We start from the raw sequence: 22,018 nt of genomic DNA on the forward strand, positions 1-22,018 counted from the left end.
CAACTACATTAGTTCAGCGAGTCAGCTTATCAACTACGTTAGTTCAGCGAGTCAGCTTATCAACTACGTTAGTTCAGCGAGTCAGCTTATCAACTACGTTAGTTCAGCGAGTCAGCTTATCAACTACGTTAGTTCAGCGAGTCAGCTTATCAACTACGTTAGTTCAACGAGTCAGCTTATCAACTACGTTAGTTCAGCGAGTCAGCTTATCAACTACGTTAGTTCAGCGAGTCAGCTTATCAACTACGTTAGTTCAGCGAGTCAGCTTATCAACTACGTTAGTTCAGCGAGTCAGCTTATCAACTACGTTAGTTCAGCGAGTCAGCTTATCAACTACGTTAGTTCAGCGAGTCAGCTTATCAACTACGTTAGTTCAGCGAGTCAGCTTATCAACTACATTAGTTCAGCGAGTCAGCTTATCAACTACGTTAGTTCAGCGAGTCAGCTTATCAACTACGTTAGTTCAGCGAGTCAGCTTATCAACTACGTTAGTTCAGCGACCTCACTAAGGTCAAATAGTATACTCATATCTGTATGTCTGTCACCAGTCTGTGAGTCTGTGACAGACATTCAAAAGGGACACTTAGATCAAGAGTAACTTGCCTCACTTAGATCTCAAGAGTAACTTGCCTCACTTAGATCTCAAGAGTAACTTGCCTCACTTAGATCTCAAGAGTAACTTGCCTCACTTAGATCTCAAGAGTAACTTGCCTCACTTAGATCTCAAGAGTAACTTGCCTCACTTAGATCTCAAGAGTAACTTGCCTCACTTAGATCTCAAGAGTAACTTGCCTCACTTAGATCTCAAGAGTAACTTGCCTCACTTAGATCTCAAGAGTAACTTGCCTCACTTAGATCTCAAGAGTAACTTGCCTGACTTAGATCTCAAGAGTAACTTGCCTCACTTAGATCTCAAGAGTAACTTGCCTCACTTAGATCTCAAGAGTAACTTGCCTCACTTAGATCTCAAGAGTAACTTGCCTGACTTAGATCTCAAGAGTAACTTGCCTGACTTAGATCTCAAGAGTAACTTGCCTGACTTAGATCTCAAGAGTAACTTGCCTCACTTAGATCTCAAGAGTAACTTGCCTCACTTAGATCTCAAGAGTAACTTGCCTCACTTAGATCTCAAGAGTAACTTGCCTGACTTAGATCTCAAGAGTAACCTGCCTCACTTAGATCTCAAGAGTAACTTGCCTCACTTAGATCTCAAGAGTAACTTGCCTCATTTAGATCTCAAGAGTAACTTGCCTCACTTAGATCTCAAGAGTAACTTGCCTCACTTAGATCTCAAGAGTAACTTGCCTCACTTAGATCTCAAGAGTAACCTGCCTCACTTAGATCTCAAGAGTAACTTGCCTCACTTAGATCTCAAGAGTAACTTGCCTGACTTAGATCTCAAGAGTAACTTGCCTGACTTAGATCTCAAGAGTAACTTGCCTGACTTAGATCTCAAGAGTAACTTGCCTCACTTAGATCTCAAGAGTAACTTGCCTCACTTAGATCTCAAGAGTAACTTGCCTCACTTAGATCTCAAGAGTAACTTGCCTCACTTAGATCTCAAGAGTAACTTGCCTCACTTAGATCTCAAGAGTAACTTGCCTCACTTAGATCTCAAGAGTAACCTGCCTCACTTAGATCTCAAGAGTAACTTGCCTCACTTAGATCTCAAGAGTAACTTGCCTCACTTAGATCTCAAGAGTAACTTGCCTCACTTAGATCTCAAGAGTAACTTGCCTGACTTAGATCTCAAGAGTAACTTGCCTCACTTAGATCTCAAGAGTAACTTGCCTCACTTAGATCTCAAGAGTAACTTGCCTCACTTAGATCTCAAGAGTAACTTGCCTGACTTAGATCTCAAGAGTAACTTGCCTGACTTAGATCTCAAGAGTAACTTGCCTCACTTAGATCTCAAGAGTAACTTGCCTGACTTAGATCTCAAGAGTAACTTGCCTCACTTAGATCTCAAGAGTAACTTGCCTGACTTAGATCTCAAGAGTAACCTGCCTCACTTAGATCTCAAGAGTAACCTGCCTGACTTAGATCTCAAGAGTAACTTGCCTCACTTAGATCTCAAGAGTAACTTGCCTGACTTAGATCTCAAGAGTAACTTGCCTGACTTAGATCTCAAGAGTAACTTGCCTCACTTAGATCTCAAGAGTAACTTGCCTGACTTAGATCTCAAGAGTAACTTGCCTCACTTAGATCTCAAGAGTAACTTGCCTCACTTAGATCTCAAGAGTAACTTGCCTCACTTAGATCTCAAGAGTAACTTGCCTCACTTAGATCTCAAGAGTAACTTGCCTGACTTAGATCTCAAGAGTAACTTGCCTCACTTAGATCTCAAGAGTAACTTGCCTGACTTAGATCTCAAGAGTAACTTGCCTCACTTAGATCTCAAGAGTAACCTGCCTCACTTAGATCTCAAGAGTAACTTGCCTCACTTAGATCTCAAGAGTAACTTGCCTGACTTAGATCTCAAGAGTAACTTGCCTGACTTAGATCTCAAGAGTAACTTGCCTGACTTAGATCTCAAGAGTAACTTGCCTGACTTAGATCTCAAGAGTAACTTGCCTGACTTAGATCTCAAGAGTAACTTGCCTCACTTAGATCTCAAGAGTAACCTGCCTCACTTAGATCTCAAGAGTAACTTGCCTCACTTAGATCTCAAGAGTAACTTGCCTGACTTAGATCTCAAGAGTAACTTGCCTGACTTAGATCTCAAGAGTAACTTGCCTCACTTAGATCTCAAGAGTAACTTGCCTCACTTAGATCTCAAGAGTAACTTGCCTCACTTAGATCTCAAGAGTAACTTGCCTGACTTAGATCTCAAGAGTAACTTGCCTCACTTAGATCTCAAGAGTAACTTGCCTCTATGTAATCCTTGTCTAGTCGTTCTCAACGTTTAGAAGTGTACCATTAGGATTGAAAAATAAAATGGTTTAAAAATAATAATTTTAAAACAAATTGAGGTAGGCATCTAGTGTTTGCCTTGTTTTTTTTTTGTTTTTTTTTAATGAAATTTCGGAAGACGTCATATTTCGTTATTCGATTATATGTTAATTAGAGACGTAAAGTCTACCAAGTCAATGTTTTTTAAGCATAAGTTACTGAAGGAAAGATAAAGAACTTGTACGAATTTGTCCTAGCGTATGAAATTTAAAAAATCTTTTTGGTCTTTCTGAGTATTTTATTAGATTTTGTTTTTGTATTTGTATTATGGTTCAGTGATTTATGTATTATTGCTACTTTACTTTTGAGTCTTCTGTCGTGAAGTGTCTCTAAGCTTAGTGATTTTACTAATGGTGTTACTCTAAACCAATGTATACGTTTGTTCATAATGTTTTCTTGAGTTGAGGGATTCCAAACAGACAATGCACATTCTTGCATTGTTCTAACGTACTTAAATAACATTTTAGTTTTATGCTTGTGATAGATCTTGATCTTGTAGTTGAATAATGGCTGTCTGACTTGACGAATTACTCAGAAGAGGTTTGACTTTCTTTGTACGGGTGTATTAGATGCGTTTGAACTACTTACGAACAAGACCCCTACACATTCAACAAGATGTAAGGACTAAAGTCCAGACCGTTAGATACTTGAATAAAGTTGAATGCATAAAGTCCACCGTCAAGTCTCTGTCCGTAATAAGATGATGTCACCTTGATGTCTAACACCAACTGACTAATAGATGTTTTCAAGCCATCTATAGTTACAGAATGATAATTGTATTCCAAAATTAAAGGAAAAGCATTCAATTAAAACAGTATTTTTCCCCTCCAAACGAATTGGAGACAAAGAACTGTATTCCCAGACCATAGACCATTGACCAAGTAGATAATTTTATATACCTTGGGAGTGTAGTCAGTGTATCAGGTGGAACAGATGAAGACATTAAACGCTGTATAAATCTTGCGCGTCAGACATTTACACAGCTAAAACCAACCTGGAAAGCTCCTCACATACATCTCAAACAAGACTAAAATAAGAATCTTTAGCTATGTCAAGGCTGTCCTACTGTATGGTTCTGAAACATGGAGAACAGCTGAAGCAACAACAACAAAAAAGTACAGACCTTCATCAACAGATGCCTGAGAAATATCTTAAAAATACACTGATATGACAAAGTAGAAAACATCAAACTGTGGGAGATGAGTGGACAGAAAAATATAGAGGTGCAGATCCTAGAGAGGTAGTGGAGATGGACTGGTCACACCCTTAGAAAAGATACCAGCCACAGAGCTAGACAGGCCTTAGAGTGGAACCCCCCAGGGAACAAGACGTAGAGGAAGACCAAAAAGAACATGGCGACACAGTGTACTAGAAGAAGCCGAGAGGACCGGAAAGAGCTGGGAAACCATAAAAAAACTAGCAAGAGACCGTGGAGAGTGGCGTGTTTTTACTGAGGCCACATGTTCCATGAGGAACTCAAAGGAAAGATGATGATGATTGTGGGTGATTAGCAGTTGAGGCTTGGTTTGGCTCGTTTTTTGTTTTATTCCTGACTAGTTTTTTTGTTTTGTTTTGTTTTTTGGCTTGATTTTTTGGCTTGTTTTTTTGGCTTGTTTTTTTGGCTTGTTTTTTTGGCTTGTTTTTTTTTTTTTTGTTGCAATGAAATTAATTTTCCTTTTTTTAAAAGAGACATTTATTTTCAAATTAGCTGTGTTCGTTTGCTTGTTTTTTTTTCTTTCTGTTTTCAGGGTTCCGGAATAGATTGCCCATATAGGCAATACTCACCATGGGTTCTACTAGGAAAAAAACCCAACATTTTCATATAGATCTATGTAGGGTTTTCGTTGTGTGCATATAACTAGGGACAAAAAGATCGTTACTAATAGTGGTTTGAAATAATATAATACAAATTTTAACCATGGCAAATTTTAACTAACGAATTCATATTTATATCACCTCTTTAACTTCATTTAAAGTTAATGTAAAATGCATCCTGTTAACAAAGTACTATGTTTGCATACGACAGAAATAAACACAGAACTAATGATGTTCAATTATAGTTAAAATGGATTTATTTCATAAACAAGTTATACATAGCATGAATGACAAAGTGTGCATATGATAATAAAACGTCGTCCAATTTAATTTAGACTAATTAGACTATTCATAATTGTTACAAAAGTAAACGCCCAAGATATAGCTCAAGTGATTATTTAAACAAAGCTCCTATATTCAATGCATGCAATTAAGGGCCTTCTAATATTTAAGCTAATGATGTTATAAACTGAGAATGGTTTAACTCTTTCTCTCCTAACTGACGATACCAACGTTCACTCCACCAGAATGTGGTAAGTAATTACGGAGAGAAAGAGTTAAAATACCAACAAGAACAACTGAGCTGAGCTCATAGCGTTAAGTTGGTGACAACTACGAATTTGTAAACTGTGTACTGAGCGACTAAAGGCAGCACGGAAAACCTTCTCCCAGATACTCCCCTCCTTCCCACTGGTCCACAAAGGAGATTGGACCATAGCGCCCTGAGCATGCTATAAGCATGAAAGTAGCGCTATATAAAGCTAAACTGTGTACTGAGCGCCTAAAGGCAGCACGGAAAACCTTCTCCCAGATACCCCCCTCCTTCCCACTGGTCCACAAATGAGATTGGACCACAGCGCCCTGAGCATGCTATAAGCATGAAAGTAGCGCTATATAAAAGTTATAATATTTATTATTAAAGAATTGCCAATGATTGTCCCATCGGTAGGTGACTCAGAGCACAAGGGAGATAACGCATGTTGTTCTACATTTACAATGTGAACATTATTGATACAACCTGATTCCAGGAGACAGAGGCGGCCTTAAGGGATTGGCGAGTGGGGCAAAAGCCTCGCGCCTTAGGGGGGGCCTTGCAATAAAGAAAATCGTTTGTCAACGTACAGATATTCGTGGCCCTGATGTGACACTCGACCTGGGCCCCACGCACTGCTAAGGTCCAAAAATGGAAACACACAAAATTTAAACATGGGACTTGAAGTATATATAAAAAAAATCAGAATTAAAGGTCTGTAATTTACAAGAAAAGAAAATAAGATAAAGTCTGTAATGTATAAGAGGAAAAATGTCTGAAATGTATAAGCTAAAAAAATAAGTTCTTTAATTTATAAGATAAGGTCTGTTATTTATAAAATAAGATGCGTTCTGTAGTTTATAAGATAAGGTAAGGTCCGTAATTTCTAGGATAATAAGATAAGGTCTGAAATTTATAACAATAAGTGTGACAATGAGAACAGAACGAAAGCAATGATTTTTTTTAAAAATTAAAGATCAAATTAATTTAGAAATGATTTTTGATGATGATGATGCGACTTCAGTAGGCCTACAATAATAATAGCAATGTCTACAATTCTAAAGGTAAAGGATGTGTGCAGTTTCACATGACCACACAAACTCAGTTGCGACCTGCATATTTTGTCATGGACATTCAGTACAAGTTAAATGCTAGATGGGAATTTAAGAAAACAATCTCACATTTGCCAGTTACAGACCGAATGCACTCATTACTTAATTGTAAGTTAACAGTCGGGAATACGGGTCGAGGGGGCCAGGCATGATAAACACACAACAAATACACACACACAATTGGTTGCTATGATTATTGGATAGACATATATTCTAGCTGCCGTTGCTTCGGATACATCAGCTGCGTGGAGGGGGGGGGGGGAACTAATGTGTGGGCGACATCGTGCAGACCACAGCCAAAGCCCAGGCATTCATCCCATTTCCATGAGATGATACATAGTCGCTTAGCAACTGAAGGAGGCCATAGACTAGATATTCTAACTGTGAAAACTGCATTTTAACTCTTTATCTCCGAAATTATTTGTCCATGTTCTGACTGAATTGTTCATTTTTCACATTTGTACATTCTTCCCTGTCATGATCAAACTTCAATAACATTTTTGTTTGTAATCAGAAAACATTACTTTTGGTATAGAATTAAATAAGAATGCACGCTCTTTATATATATATAAATTAAAGTTTATAAAACCAAAAATTAATTTAATTTAATGGGGTCAAATCAATGATGGTATCGTTAATTAGGAGAGAAAGAATAGATAACGTACAATTAAAAAAGGGACGTCACTCGCGTTCGCGTGTTACCAGAAACGAGACGCTAAGAAAGAGACTGCAAGAAAAATACACCATCTCGGTTTGAGTTCAATCTAAACACATCGCAATATGGGTAGTTGAAATTTGATCTATGTAATTCAACCATGATTAATTCAGGATAATTAACCTCCAGTGTCCCTAATTTAAAAATTAAACAATTAAAAACAGAAATGCGTATTGGATATTGATTTAGTTCTAGAGCAAGCATTAAGAGCGAATTTCTATGTAGGCCTAATTCTACACAGTAATCTAATAAAAATATGACAAATCGAATTTAATTATAAAAGGCATATTTTAGAGGCGATATGTACGGATAGGCTAACATATAATTAAGCTTTGTAAGATGTGGGACTGTATTGCTTATGCTCCTCCTTCCCTAGTGCTATTAGAGCGTGGAGTGGGTAGCCTGAGTCAGCCAGGAAAACCAGTGACTTGGCAGAATTTAAGTCATTTATTAAATGGCATGACTAGATTGACCTAGGCACTCGCCTAGGACGTACATGTAATCGTCTTCTTCTTTTGTGAAGTAACGTCTTATCTTATCTTATTTTATATAATACAGACGTTACTTCAAAAAAGAAGATGATTACGTCCTACGCGTCATGCATTTAGTCATGCATATTAACCAGTGACTTAAATTCTGCCAATTCACTGGTTTTCCTGGCTAGCTCAGGCAACCCATTCCATGCTCTAATAGCACTAGGGAAGAAGGAGATATTTGTAGAAATTTGTCCTAGCATATGGAACGAGGAATTTTATAAGATAATATAGTGAATTAATTAAGCTATACCTGGGCGATGATTTAGCATATACAGAAAGGCATGTTAAACACACACACACACACACACACAATCAATAAGCCTTACTAATATTATTTCTAAATAATCAATCAATAAGTCTTATATAACATTATTTCTAAATAATCAATCAATAAGCCTTACTAATATTATTTCTAAATAATCAATCAAATCAATAAGTCTTACTAACATTATTCCTAAATGATCAATCAAATCAATAAGTCTTACGAACATTATTTCTAAATAGAAGATGACTGCGGACTTCTGTACTAACGTACTGGGGGGGGGGGAGGAAATAGTAACACCAGCAAATGAGCAATCGTACGTTCACTAAACCAAGCACTATGTGCCATATAAAGCTTGTCAAACTACAAAGGGGTGGTGGCACTGTTTTACCAATTGGGTCTCGCATCGTTCATGAAACACACACAAAGAAAATAAGAATTTGAATAGATCATCAGCAATAAAGAAAACATAATGTTATCAATGTCTCAATTTATCACAGATATGTCGTACAGAGTTAAACTAAACTCTTCAGTGGCCATTGTCCAACAAGGGCAGTATTAGCGCATGCCCTCACAAGCTAAAGAGACCAGGGGGATGTATTAGACCAACGCTTCCCAAACTATGTTCCGATGTAGCCCAGTGTTCCGCGAGACCTGAATAGGTGTTCCACCAACTACTGGAATCATAAACTAGATCTAGATCTAGTAGGCCACAATGTGAATCTCTCTAAAAAAATAAGCAAAGTGTTCCACTAGATACTCAGAATGTGCGAAGTGTTCCATTAAGGAAAAAGTTTGGGAACCACTGTATTAGATTTATGGTTCTGATTGTTATTAGATCCAAGTATTTGATTTCCTTACCAGGTTTTTGTTAAAGCAAACTACTTTTCACTAGATACTTGTTTCACTTCTTTTAGTCTGCTTACATTTGTAGTGAATACAATTTAACACATTCTTGGTGCTAGATATTTAACAAATTATTTTAAAACAAAACGAGCAATTTAAAATAAACAAGTCATTTGAAACAAAGAAATGGTTATAGTGCCTGATGAGATCTGAAATAATTTTAAGGACTTAGTGGCCGAGCAGTAAGGCGCTATGTTTCCAAATCAAAGGTTCACGTTCGAATCGACTTGGAATTTCGAGATTTTCTGGACTCCTCTCAGTCCTTCCATCTCTTAATGGGCGCCTGGCATTAGTTGGGAGCATGTAAAAAGTGGTTGGTCGTTGTTCTGGCCACGTGACATCCTCGTGAAACCTCCTCCATGTAGCATGTAATACATTCCTCAATGTTTCAGTTTTACGTAGTCAGTTTTTATTTAGACAGCGAATACATATGAACTGGTCAATAATAATATGCAATATTGTCTAACGGATATTTAAGGTGAAATAAAAACATTGTTATTTTCGATTGGTCCTTTTTCACAAACAAAAAAAGATAAAAATTGCATGTGTGTGTAGGATATTTGTCTTTAGGTCTAACATTTTATGTGTGTGATTGAATCTTTGAAAACAAATATTTTCGCCAATAGATTTTTAAAGAGTTTGAAATGACGTCGTGTCATAAGGCTCTATTTTTTATTTTAGTGTTCCTCAGACAAGGGGACACTACTCAGCTGTTTTTGCAAAGTTCTCTAACTCTTGCGTTGAACTGTATTTGATGAAGACAGGAGCGGATGCGACAGTCGGCTCAAGTGCAGCCCTAGAGATAAGTGTCCCGTACCGTTCAAACACTGAACGCACGCGCAGGGCACCGGCCATCTTTGAAACGGGTGCATGCGATCGTGGGGGGAGAAGGCGTGGATGCCGTGCAGGGGCGCCGCAAGGTCAGATTTCGGGACGGAGTAAGCCGACGCCAGGGCGCTGATGTCGTGATGCGACAGTGCGGGCATAGCCGCCCTCAATGCTGGAATGGGCAGGGGGAAAATGGGAGCGCCCAGATGATGATGGGGAATAGGGTTTCCCGCCAGTTGTGAATGTGGCATGCTTGATTGATGAAGTGGGCGTGGCGGGGTAAGGTTGCCTTCTTGTGATTTACAGCGAGGACTCTGCGGCCTGGGAGAGTTAGACCTCAGGGTGGAATCAGATGGTGAAGTGCTGGTGCTGGCGGGGATGCTACTCGAACTGACAGGCACCACTGAGGGGGCTACTGCTGGAGATGGTTGGGGCGCTGGGGGCAGGGAGGGAGGTGGCGCAGGCACTGCCGGTCTAGGCTGACCGTGGTTGTGGTAGATGTCACTGACCAGTTTCTTCATCTCTTCCAGTGAAGAGTTCAGCATGAGGATGTAGTTCTTGGCAAGCAGAAGCGTGGCGATTTTACTGAGTTTTCTCACGGATGGACCATGGGCGTAGGGCATGACCTCGCGTAACCCATCCAGGGCGGAGTTGAGGTCGTGCATCCTCTTCCTTTCGCGGCTGTTAATCTTCAGCCTCAGACTTTGGAGCTCCTGCTCATCCATCACCTTGGAGGCGATCCCGCTTTTCTTACGCAGCTTCCCGCAGCCGTTTCCTCCACTGCTGCGCCCGCCAGCGCTGTTGTACTGCCGAGAGGAGCTGCTGTTCACGGTGTGGTCGGACGGGGTGGGGCTGAGAGTGGTGCAGCTGCGGACGTCCTCGCAGTCGCTCTCGTCAAACTCGTCCACGGAAATGAGCTTGTCGTTGTCCTCGCTGTCGTCGCTGGCGTGGCTTATCCTGCTCTCGGCGTCCAGAGCGCGGAACGCCCTCTCGGACTCAGTCAGGAAATTACTGCTGGAAATGATGTGGTGGCGCCCGACGCCATGCTGCTGTATGTGCGACTGGTTAAAACCATAGTGGTGCTGGCTGTGTCCTCTGCTGCTGTAGTAGGAGTTGGAATCACAGCCACTGGTGTCTGCCTCTGTAGCCATAGACATTGAAAAGTGTGTCCCAACTATATTCCAAATGTATCCGGAATATACCAGTTGGCAAGTGTTAGCCTTCAGTCAACTGGTGTTGTCAATTATGCAATTCTATAGCTGAACAACACGATGCATAGAAAGCTGTAGATGTACAGTTGTATGTAGTTCACATATATATGATGTAGTTGAGTATTAGCGATTTCCGATTCTTTTATTCGATCTGTGAAAAAAAAAAAAGAAATATTAAAATAAATACACGTTATATACGTGAGCTTACGCCTTGTAAAACTGTTTTAAAGATTATAACTATATAAAGCTATGATTAATGTTTGTTTGTTAATGTTTTACAATTTTCGGATGTTCCTTCAGAGTTGAAGATAGTTTACTTCCTAGTCCAAACCTCCCGCAGGACGAGCGGGCAGGGTTTGAACCCGGGGCCATCGATAAATCCAAACGACAGTCCAGCGCGCAAACCGCACGACCAGGCAGCCATATCACGTATTCATAATGTACTATGATAAAAAAAAATGTAAAGTTCGCCATTCAACCACTCAGCCACAGCGCATTCCACCTTAATAAGTAGGAAATATTAAATGAAAAGTTATTGTTTTAGTGGCATATTAAATGAGATTATGGTAGCTTCTTAAGGCATGGGGTTTAATTATCCGTTTTTTTTTTTTTAAAGAAAACCTCAGCATTTGCGATCTTCTATTTAAGCTTTGCCATCATCAGAGTCCTTGGGCCTCTCATATGTGCCTAATTAATGGGATTTAATTATCCGGTAATAAGTAGAATCTGCCAGGAAGATTTATTCGAAAAAGGAATCAATTAGACAGAACAATTATATTTTAAAATAAAAATAAAAATATAGGTGGCAGGTCATTTGAATAATAGCATGATAAAACTAATGCGATGTATGAATGCAAGTTTTAATAAATAGTTGGTGTCACAATTTGGTTTAAATTGTTTTGTAGATGCTTATCTTATCTAATACAGACGTTACTTAAAAAAGTGTGTTTCATTATTTGAAAAAAAAGCTGCTCACAAGTCTTATCTTATAAAATACAGACGTTACTGCAAAAAAAGAAGATGATTACGTTCTACGTATCATACATCTAATCATGCATGTTAATCAATGACTTAAATTCTGCCAAGTCATTGGTTTTCCTGTATGGCTCAGGCAACCCATTGCATGTTCTATGCATATATGAAGATGCAGACATTCTCTAATGAAGGAAGATTTCATTTGAATGGATTTCTATGTCGGAGCTCAATACCTTTCAGCTAAAGGTCTGGTTTTACTAATTCACAGTTCACATTTTAAACTTTACTAGAAGGATCCAAAATCATCTACAATTGAACCTAAGTCAAGAAACATTCTTTCATTTACGCCAATTTATCTTTATTATTCCTAAGCATGTCGACCACAACAGTAGTTATATTTCAGCACGTCAAATGAGAAGTCATTTAAATTTTTTTTTCATATGGTAAAGTAAACGGGTCAAAATTGTAATATAGCTTCCAAGTACTGTAAGGGACTTATTAGAAGCTAACTGTGGCAACTATGTAAATGTTAACTTGTCTATTGTTTTAAACAAATTGCCTAAACTAAAAAATAAAATAGTACATAACTTCAATTTGATTATTGTTTCCGAATACAGGAATCTTGTTTGGGCTATCTGGCTCAAAGCTCTACAAATAATAAAGTGTTTGATCCTAATCACTTAGAATAGACATTTAGGAAAATTATTGATTTTAGGGTAAAGAATTATCTAGTTTGATTTTCGTATGCTTGTACAATACTCAGGTAGTATTCCAGAAATGGGGTGTGGGGGTCAGGGATATTTGATATTGTGTTGATTGCTCTGGGGTAGAGGATCCTTGTATCATTCTTCTGTCTCTGGTGGTTTCAATAGTTAGATAGTAGGCCTATGTCTTTGATATTAAATAGTATTTTTATTACTATTATTATATTTTTGGGTTAATAACTTTTCAATTGTTTATGATTTAATACTTGTGAATTATGAGAACTTACAAATAAAAATCTATATTAAAAAAAAACACAAAAGAGGCACATAAAGCCCCCCCCCCCCCAAAAAAAAAAAAAAAAGCAAAGAAAAGAGGCCAAAGTCCCAAGGATTCCTATGATGATAAAGTTAAAATTGAATAGCGCAAATTCTGAGGTTTCCTAAAACCTCCAAGCCTGGAAGGTTTATCGTCAACATAGTTCTCTTGTCTTTTTCAATTTGTTCATATGCCATAAGAGATCTGTGAAAAAATGCAAAAATTGAAAACCGAATCTGCAAACGTTTCATAATTCGTATATCATTCCTTTTCTTTATTCTTATTCCATCGGGATGCACACATTAACTCACAACGTTTATCTGGCTGGCTGTCTGGTAAAAAAAAATTAAATTGTAGCCTACAAGTTATCTCTCCTGCACCCACCTTCAGATCAAGCTGAAACCTTGCACAATTATTTATTGGCTTAGACCAGGGGTTCTCAACCTGTGGGTCGCGACCCCCTTGGGGGTCGATTGACGATTTGCCAGGAGTCGCCAAAGAGCATCGAAAAATTGGAATGTTATTGTCTATGCATCTATTGCTGTATGTGTGTGTGTGTGTGTGTGTGTGGGAGGGTCGCGGCAGAGTGGTGGATTGTAACATGGGGTCGTCGAGCATAAAAGGTTGAGAACCGCTGGCTTAGACGGTCTTAGACAATACATGAATCAATAGAAAAAGAATTAAACAATAAGTCAATTAATTACTGATAATTAATTATTTGTATACCAACAAGGAAAACCAATCCTTCAGCATTCACATATGCGTCCAAATATGCAGGGTATCGTCCCCTTAGATAATTCAATATGCAATATCTCCCACACCCGTTCTCAGATCAAGTTGAAACTTGACATCAGTGGTTCCCAAAGTGGGGCTCACGTGCCCTCCAGAAGATGGGTAAGAGATTGGAGGGGGCTCGCATCGCACCTTATTGCTTACGCTGATTTCGACCCATAAATTATGTCCACTTAATAAATTAAAATAAATTAATAATACGTTTTACGATTTAATTCAAATTCTTTAATATTATTTAATTCTATATATGTACAAACACCGGTGTTATTTTGAATCTTCAATAGAAATTGTACAGAGATTAGCTAGAGATTCTTGTGGTTTTTTTTTTATTATTTATTCCGCATATATAAAATCATTCAAAAAGGGGGGGGGGGGGTCGGACGAATATTAGTAAATAGTAATATTAGTAAAGAAATCACACAATTTGTATCCGAATTTATTAGTAATATTTAAAATATTTACTAATTATTTATATTTCAACCTATATCAGGGGCGGTCCAATTTATTTGTAGAAATCACAGCTTGTTAACCGAATTAATAAAATATCTATATAAATAAAAGTTGTTATTGATATTTTAATCAATCCTTATATTATGTCGTTCCCCTGTTGGCCGATTGGGTGGGGTGGGGTGGGGTAGGGGGGCGAATACCTCTACTGCCCTTCCCACCTAAACCCTTTGAGTGGCAGGGGGGGGGGGGTTCTTTCATTTAGAAATCATAGTTTGTGAACAAAATTAGTTGAATATCTATATAAAATAAGCTACATATTGATGTTTTAACCCATTGGTATAGTATGTCGCACACACATTCTGATCTCAAATTTTATCATTAGTAAATATAAAATAAAAAAGGGTTGTATCATGTGGGAGGGGCGATAAATGCAATCGCCTTCCACCCATCGGACAAACCAATGCTTTTTTTTTTTTTTGTATTATTGTATTACAGAAAAAAATTGTCACTATATAATTTATATATGCTATAAATTTAATTCTAATATCGAAGAATTCGTTAACGTGAGTATAATAGTAACAATTGAGACCCCGAACCCCACTGGGGGAGCTTTCAGACCCTTAGCTGTGAAAAGAAAGGCCTCAACATGGCTTTTTTTTTTTTTTTTTTTTCGACAAAGTTTGAGAAACACAAGGTTTACTGGGCGTAAGGGTTAGGATTTGGGAAAAAATCGCCCCCCCCCCCCCCTCCAAAGTTCTGGATCCGCTAGTGAGAGAGATATAGATGTAAGTGCGGAGTTATTTCCCTTAGATATGCTTTTTTTTTTGTTTTAAATAATGTTTGTACTCCAGATACACCAAAGAGAAACTTATTAAATTTTAGCTTAAAGATGAAAATCTCTTCCAGATTCGAGAAGCAGAAGTCTCCAATGAATAAAAACAAAAAAGTAGCATTGTGCACTGACCTATACATTATTGGGAGTTTGAGATCGGGGAAACACTAGTATTTTGACAAGCAACCAAAAAAAAATAAATTTTCTTTACGAAACAAATTGTGGTTTATTCTATTTATTTCTTGCACTGGTTCATTATTGCAAGGAGTCTTTCCGGTGATTTCTGCATAACCAAGTTCTTCTATTAACTCTTTCTCTCCGTAATTATTTCCCAAGTTCTGATGGAATTATTCATTTTCCTCATTGTGTGTGTTTTGATTAAACTTTAATAACGTTATCGTATGTAATCAGGAAATGTTTTATAAGGTATATATAAGGTATATGTTGGGAAGCGTGGTCGAGAGGCTGCGTGCGCTTGAACTTGGCTTGTCTTGGCTACCTAGAATGGGGCTCGAGGTTCGACACCCGACTCGGGCAGAGTTGTGTTTACTGAGCGCCTAAAGGCAGCACGGAAAACCAACTCCTAGATACCCCCCCCTCCCCACACCGGTCCACAAATGAGATTGGACCAAAAGCGCTCTGAGCATGCTATAAGCATGAAAGTAGCGCTATATAAAAGCTATAATAATAATATATAAGGTATATATAAGGTATATATACAGTATATATAAGATATATATATAAGGTATGTAATTATAGACGCATGACACAAATTAAAGTTTATAAAACCAAAAAAAAATGTATTTAATGGGGTCGAATCAACGTTGGTATCGTCAGTTAGGAGAGAAAGAGTTAACAGTCCCGGTAATGACTTCTACATAAGACGGTTCGCAAAGTATTCCTGCACGTCTGTTTGCTAACTCAACTCCTTATTTAACCCTTAAAATGCTGAGCTGTTTTACAATGAGTGCATACACAATGCAATTACAATTGTGTTGTTTAGAGGCTAAACTACCACACGCGTTTTAAGGGTTAATACAAAGAAACATTTGAGCCGAGATTGGGAATACCTGATGAAAGAGGGTTGAACGAAAATTAATTTTAAGATAATTATATTTTGAAAAATTAAAAAGGTTAAACCAGAGCTTTCACTGTTAGACCAATTAGGTAAAACTTTTTTTCCCCACATTTCTACGAAATCTTCAGAGGCGTTTTTAGAAAGACCTGTCAACCCAGTATCCACCCAATATCCACTCTGTATCCACCCAGTATCCACCCTGTATCCACCCAGTATCCACCCTGTATCCACCCTGAACCCATGAAGAGTTGGCAAGAAGGGAAAGTTAAAAAAAAACAATTTTCAATTAATATTCTCTAAACATTGAAGACTAAGACTAAGACTAAGACTAAGACTGCTTTATTGATCCTTACGGAAATTTGTTGTGATTACAAGGACTCTTTTCTCATATAAAGACAACACAACAGAAAAATACACATAAATACAACAGACACAACATAAAGAGTTCATTCAGCGACTACACACTGGTATCTTGGTGCATTTCATGTTCCCTGATCAATAAGTGGCGGTGATAGTCTGACCGAGTGAGGTACGAACAAGTTTTTGTACCACTCCGTTCTTGTTTTGATTGACAGCAGTCAATTTACTTACTTACTTATAATTTGTCCTCACCATAGACTTTTATATATTGTATCTAGACTGGACATGGAGATATTTTAAAACTACAAATAATGTCATGAATATTTTTTTAAAAGTTGAAACAAGGCGTTGTTTTGTAAAGTAGCTATAAGAAGTAGAGTTTTTTTAAAACCCTAACCTATGTAACATATAATTTAATTTTTAGATCTAGATCTAGTAATTAAACATATAAAAAAATAAGAGTACTCTCGTCACATAATTATTATTTTGCAATTTTTAGATACATAATTTAGAAAGATCTAGGTAATCAATCTATTTAAAGGTACATAAAACAAAATTTAATAAAATACTCTGAAAGACACAAAGATAAAGGCACATTCCTTGTCCCATATGCTAGGACAAATTTGTACAAACACTCCTTCTTCCCTAGTGCTATTAAAGCATGGAATTGGTAGCCTGAGCTAGCCAGGAAAACCAGTGACTTGGCTGAATTTAAGTCATTGGTTAATATGCATGACTAAATGCATGACGCGTAGAACGTAATCATCTTCTTTTTTGAAGTATCGTCTGTATTATATAAGATAAGACATAAGATGATTAAAATCAAGAGACATGAATTATTTCGATCTGGGATTTTTGAAACATTATCTCAATGAAAACTAACAGGAAATGGCTTTGTTTCATACATCAGCGTGAATATATAGTTATGTGATTAATAGCTCATTCTAAAGAAAATCCGAGAAATGATTTTGCATTATTTCTAAACTTTGAAAACTAAAGATCAGTACTTTCTAAGACAGAAAGATTGATTGAGGCGACTTCCTTTTGAGCTTGAAAAAGAGTTTACGTACATAAAAATCTATATATATATATAGGTATGTGAATCGATCAATCGAGGATAAGATTTTGTTTCCAGTTTCCAGTCTAGATTTAATAAGACTATGGTCCTCACCTAACTCACAAGATAACAAGAAAAATATATTTAAAAAATACATTTTTTTAAATAAACAAAGCTTATGTTGAGCGTAGTTGTATCAATTAAGTTTGGACCAGTCATGTCATTCAATGTGTAATAGATCTAGACTAGCAATAATAAATCTCAGCGATTATAAATATTTTTACCAATTTATTTTGTTTAGCGCAATTTTATGCTTTTAGCTATTTCAAGACGCAATTATCCTATCACTTGCCTGGACCAGTTAGAAAGGGGAGCTGATAAGAATGGAAGGTTTATTATCTTTTGTTAACTCCAAACTTTAAATTGGCCAACTATTTCTCTCTTTATAGTTTAAAGGGGACTAATTCAACTTAATCTGAGATTGGATATGGGCGAAATAACGTGAACAAACTTTATACCAGACAGACAGATTGAGTTTAGTCTAAGCTTTGTAAAAATGAAATGGACAGCCTATCCTCTTTTATAAATAGCAAGCTAAAATATCAGTGCAGATAGTCAGTTCGATAAGTCAAAACATATCTGAAGTATTAACTCTTTCTCTCCTAACTGACGATACCAACGTTGATTCCACCAGAATGTGGTAAATAATTACGGAGAGAAAGAGTTAATGTAAAATCGGAAGTTGCTGATAGTAAAGGCAGTCGTTCCGTTTGTTTACTACTTTGATTATAAAATATGCCAATATATCACCGTGTATATATATATCTTACACTTTATTTCAATGCATTTCTCGTGGTCACGCAAACCCAGTCGCGACCTGCATATTTTGCCACATCCAATGCAGACAAAGCCGTTGTCCGCCAGGGGGTCTATTTAAATTTTTTTGGGTCGTCTGCAAGTTTTTTGTGATTTTTTTAAACCAGTGGCTCTCATTTGGTCTCATGTGTGTGTGTGTTTATATATGGTGTCTTTAAATGGTCGAGTGGAGAACACAAATCAAGCGACTTAGAGTTGTCTTACTTTAAGTGTTTTCTAATTCTAAATTCTTAGCGATATTATAAACTAAGACTCTATGGCCATATCAAAATGTTCTCAGGGCTTTCAATGACTTTCCTACACGGAACAGTACCAGGACAAAGAAAAAGTGGCAGACAGAGAAAGTGATGGGAAGACAACATTAAAGACTGGACGGGCCTGTCGTTGAAAGAGGCTCTATCTAAGCCAAGGAGAGGAATGGAGGAAGACGGTCGTCAGATCGTGTGTGGTGCCCCAACGGTTCAACAGACTAAGGGATAGGTGAAGGTGCAGGAAAAGCGATATTACAGGTCAGTGCACCGAGCGCAGCCGGTGGGTAACTGAATGTTAGTTTAAAACAAATTTCAATAGTTTTTTAATTAATTAAAACGTACGAAAGTAAGACAACGCAGGGGGCTGACAAGGAAATAAAAATATCCACTGACTGATTTACAATGACAATCTTGCGAAACATTTGTACATCCTAAGCATAATGGTTATCTTATTGGGAAACCTTGTAACTGGCCATTAAATTAATCATACTCCGATACTGAGTGGTTGAATAGTTTAAGCACTAAATAATCGGCCCGAAGGTCATCGGTTTGATTCGCTGACGATGTTTTTTTTTTTATAAATTCATTATTACTTTTGTAATTATGTGGCAAATTTGTTATTCGCAGCGGGGGCTGCATAGCCATGGAAAACACTGTATTCCTCATTTATCTTCGGACTTAAAGACATGCCTTATTCATTAATTACTTTTTTACTTTTTAACCGGTTAATTATTGCACAAGACACACTATACCATGTTAATGTTTGATTAATGTTATCTTATAACTTTCAGACGTTACTCCATAAGAGAAGATTGTAACGTCCTACGCATGTTATTTTAATCTAGTCATGTGACTTAAACTCTGCTAAAGCGTTAGTTTTTCAGGCTGATTCAAGCAACCCGCTTCAAGCTTGAACGGCACTAGGGAAGAAGCACTTATACGATTTTATCCTATCATTGATTAGTAGCTGGTGAACTGATATGGTCCGTAAAGTTTCAGGTGTTTCTTTATATATTAAAATTATTTACATTCTACAGGGCGGAAAAGGGGGGGGGGGGGAGATGGTGGAATACTGGTTTTGAACCCATGACTATTATAACAAAAGTCTTGAGGCCACTCATTCGGTGTACAGATGACATGTAGAGACAAGTTTTCACACACACATAAAGCTTGTACAGACTTTTAAATAAACTATAAATACTTTAAAATTTAAATATACACAAAATAATTTCTTTCGAAACTATAAACACGCTTTTCTTGTTATCGCCCTTTGTTAGCGAATCTAAATTTAGCACGTTAATCAATGACTTAAATTCTGTTAAGCCGTTGGTTTTCCTGGCTGTTTCAGGCAACCCATTCCATAATGGCACTGTGGAAGTAGAAGTATATTTATTCTAAGTAAGTTCTTGTTACCTGCAGGGCAGTAGCCAACTTAGACGAAGTAGCCAGAATTCAGGTCAACAGCAGCTCATGTCCAGATATTAAGTCCGTTGATGTCCACTAATGCTGCTTTGTCTGATAGTGTTCCATTACGGAGCAGATACAGTCCAGATTTTTTCCATACCCAAGAAAGTCAAGAGAACTGTTCGAAATCCTACTTTAGAATCAAACCCAAACCCATATTTCCGAGCAGAACTGACGCTAACACTTAGATGCCAAATCAATGAACTCTTTATTTAGCAAAGTTAATAACAAGTATAGTCCATGAATGAAAACACTTAAAAATGTATATAAAAATTCTCGGTTTTCTTGTCAATATTAGCTCCTGCAAAAGTTAGGAATCTGCTCATTGACAACTAGATATAAAACCAAATCGTCTGCTAACATCCAGCAGAAGTGAAATGTCGTCTGGTCACTTTCCTGCCTGAGTTTATAAAACCAAAATCTGAACTGCCGTCACTTCGTTCATCGTACTTGACATTGATGACTCCACAACACAAAAAAAAAGGGCCCCCTCCCCCTCACAATATGTCCTTCCACCCTTAAATTTTCTGTCCTCTTAAACGAACTACAAAAACTTTTGAAATTTCTTTTAACTCTTTCAAGACGACAGACGCTGCCCCCGCCTCTCCACCCCTTATTAACTCTTTCCACGCCTTTATTCTTACCATTTATGGTAATGGGAGGAGCCTCCGGCCAGGACAAGTGTGACAAAGCGCCCACCCTTTTGTCCACTTTTCCCGTTGACGGAGTGTCTTGTCCTTCTGCCGTGTGGTGTCGCTTCGATCAACAACCAATAAGAAACGAAGTGGAACGTGGTTCCAGTTCTGTGTCCTTGACATTGTGTTTGTCAACTTTGAAAACAAAACAAAAAATCTTCATACAGAATAGATTGCGAAAAGAAGCCGTTATAAAACTGATTTACTAGATCATATTTAGTTAATATATTCTTTAAAATATCTGGATTTTTACTATAATTTACAACGGAATCTAGTTGGATTCTAATAACTTATCAAATAAAATCTGTTGTGCTATTTGGTTAAAATGAGAAATAAGTAAAAATTTACAAAAAAACTAAAAAAAAAAAAAAAGGAAACTTATTGAGTGATAGGCCCTAATACATTTAAAAAAAAAATCAAGGGTGTAATATTATTTTTGAATGAATCTAGATTCAAAACTAACAATGATACATTTCTGCGATTTGAAATATTTTTTAAAATTATTTCCTTTTTTCGCGCAGTTTTCATGCTTATGGAATACTTAGTGAGCCTATGGTCCCATCACTCCTGTGTATCAGTTTGGGGTGCGGTGGGGAGGTGTTATCCAGAAGAAGGTTTCCGTCCTGTTATTCCAAAATCTATTTTTAAATAAGCTGCTTGAGACTGAATTCGAAGTCAAGGTCTCGAGCCTCCATGATGGCCTACGCGTTAACCAATAAGCTTAACAAGTGCATACAAAAATAGAAGGTTTTATAGACAAAAAAAGTCTATAGTTTAAAAAATTTTAGCAGACGACTTAATGTTCTACACAAGGCTTATCTCCCCTTAGCTTAGTACATTTGCTAATTGTTTTATTTGTTTGTTAATTTCTATTCGTATGTTGACGTCGACATAAGAGCATAAAACTAAAATGTTATTTAACCTTGGTTAGGCCAATAATAGAATATGCATCCTCCGTTTGGGACCCCTCAATTCAAGAAAACATTAAGAAACTAGAACAGACACAAAATAGAGCAGTGAGATTCATAACAAAGGAATATTCACATTTGACTAGAGTAACACCTTTAGTAAAATCACTAAATTTAGAAAGCCTTCAGGACAGAAGGCTCAAAAGTAAAGCAGCAATCATACATAAAACACTGAACCATAATCTTCAAATACAAAAAACAAAATTTAATAAAATACTCTGAAAGACACAAAGATAAAGGCACATTCCTCGTCCCATATGCTAGAATAAATTTGTACAAATACTCCTTCTTCCCTAGTGCTATTAGAGCATGGAATGGGCTGCCTGAGCTA

The 22,018-nt window shown here is 37.3% G+C and overlaps 1 protein-coding gene across 1 annotated transcript; it reads right to left on the bottom strand.

The window, feature by feature from the left end:
* Positions 1-5,026: 5,026 nt before the first annotated feature.
* LOC106074544 (oligodendrocyte transcription factor 2-like) lies at positions 5,027-20,470 on the bottom strand. Its single transcript, XM_056034236.1, has 2 exons — positions 19,974-20,470; positions 5,027-11,020 (listed from the first exon to the last, which is right to left on the bottom strand). The coding sequence occupies exon 2, from the start codon at positions 10,813-10,815 to the stop codon at positions 9,559-9,561; it is 1,257 nt and encodes a 418-aa protein (XP_055890211.1). The 5' UTR covers positions 10,816-11,020; positions 19,974-20,470; the 3' UTR covers positions 5,027-9,558.
* Between the last annotated feature and the right edge of the window lie 1,548 nt (positions 20,471-22,018).

This window comes from Biomphalaria glabrata, chromosome 6, assembly GCF_947242115.1.
Source record: "Biomphalaria glabrata chromosome 6, xgBioGlab47.1, whole genome shotgun sequence".
Lineage (NCBI taxonomy): Eukaryota > Metazoa > Mollusca > Gastropoda > Planorbidae > Biomphalaria > Biomphalaria glabrata.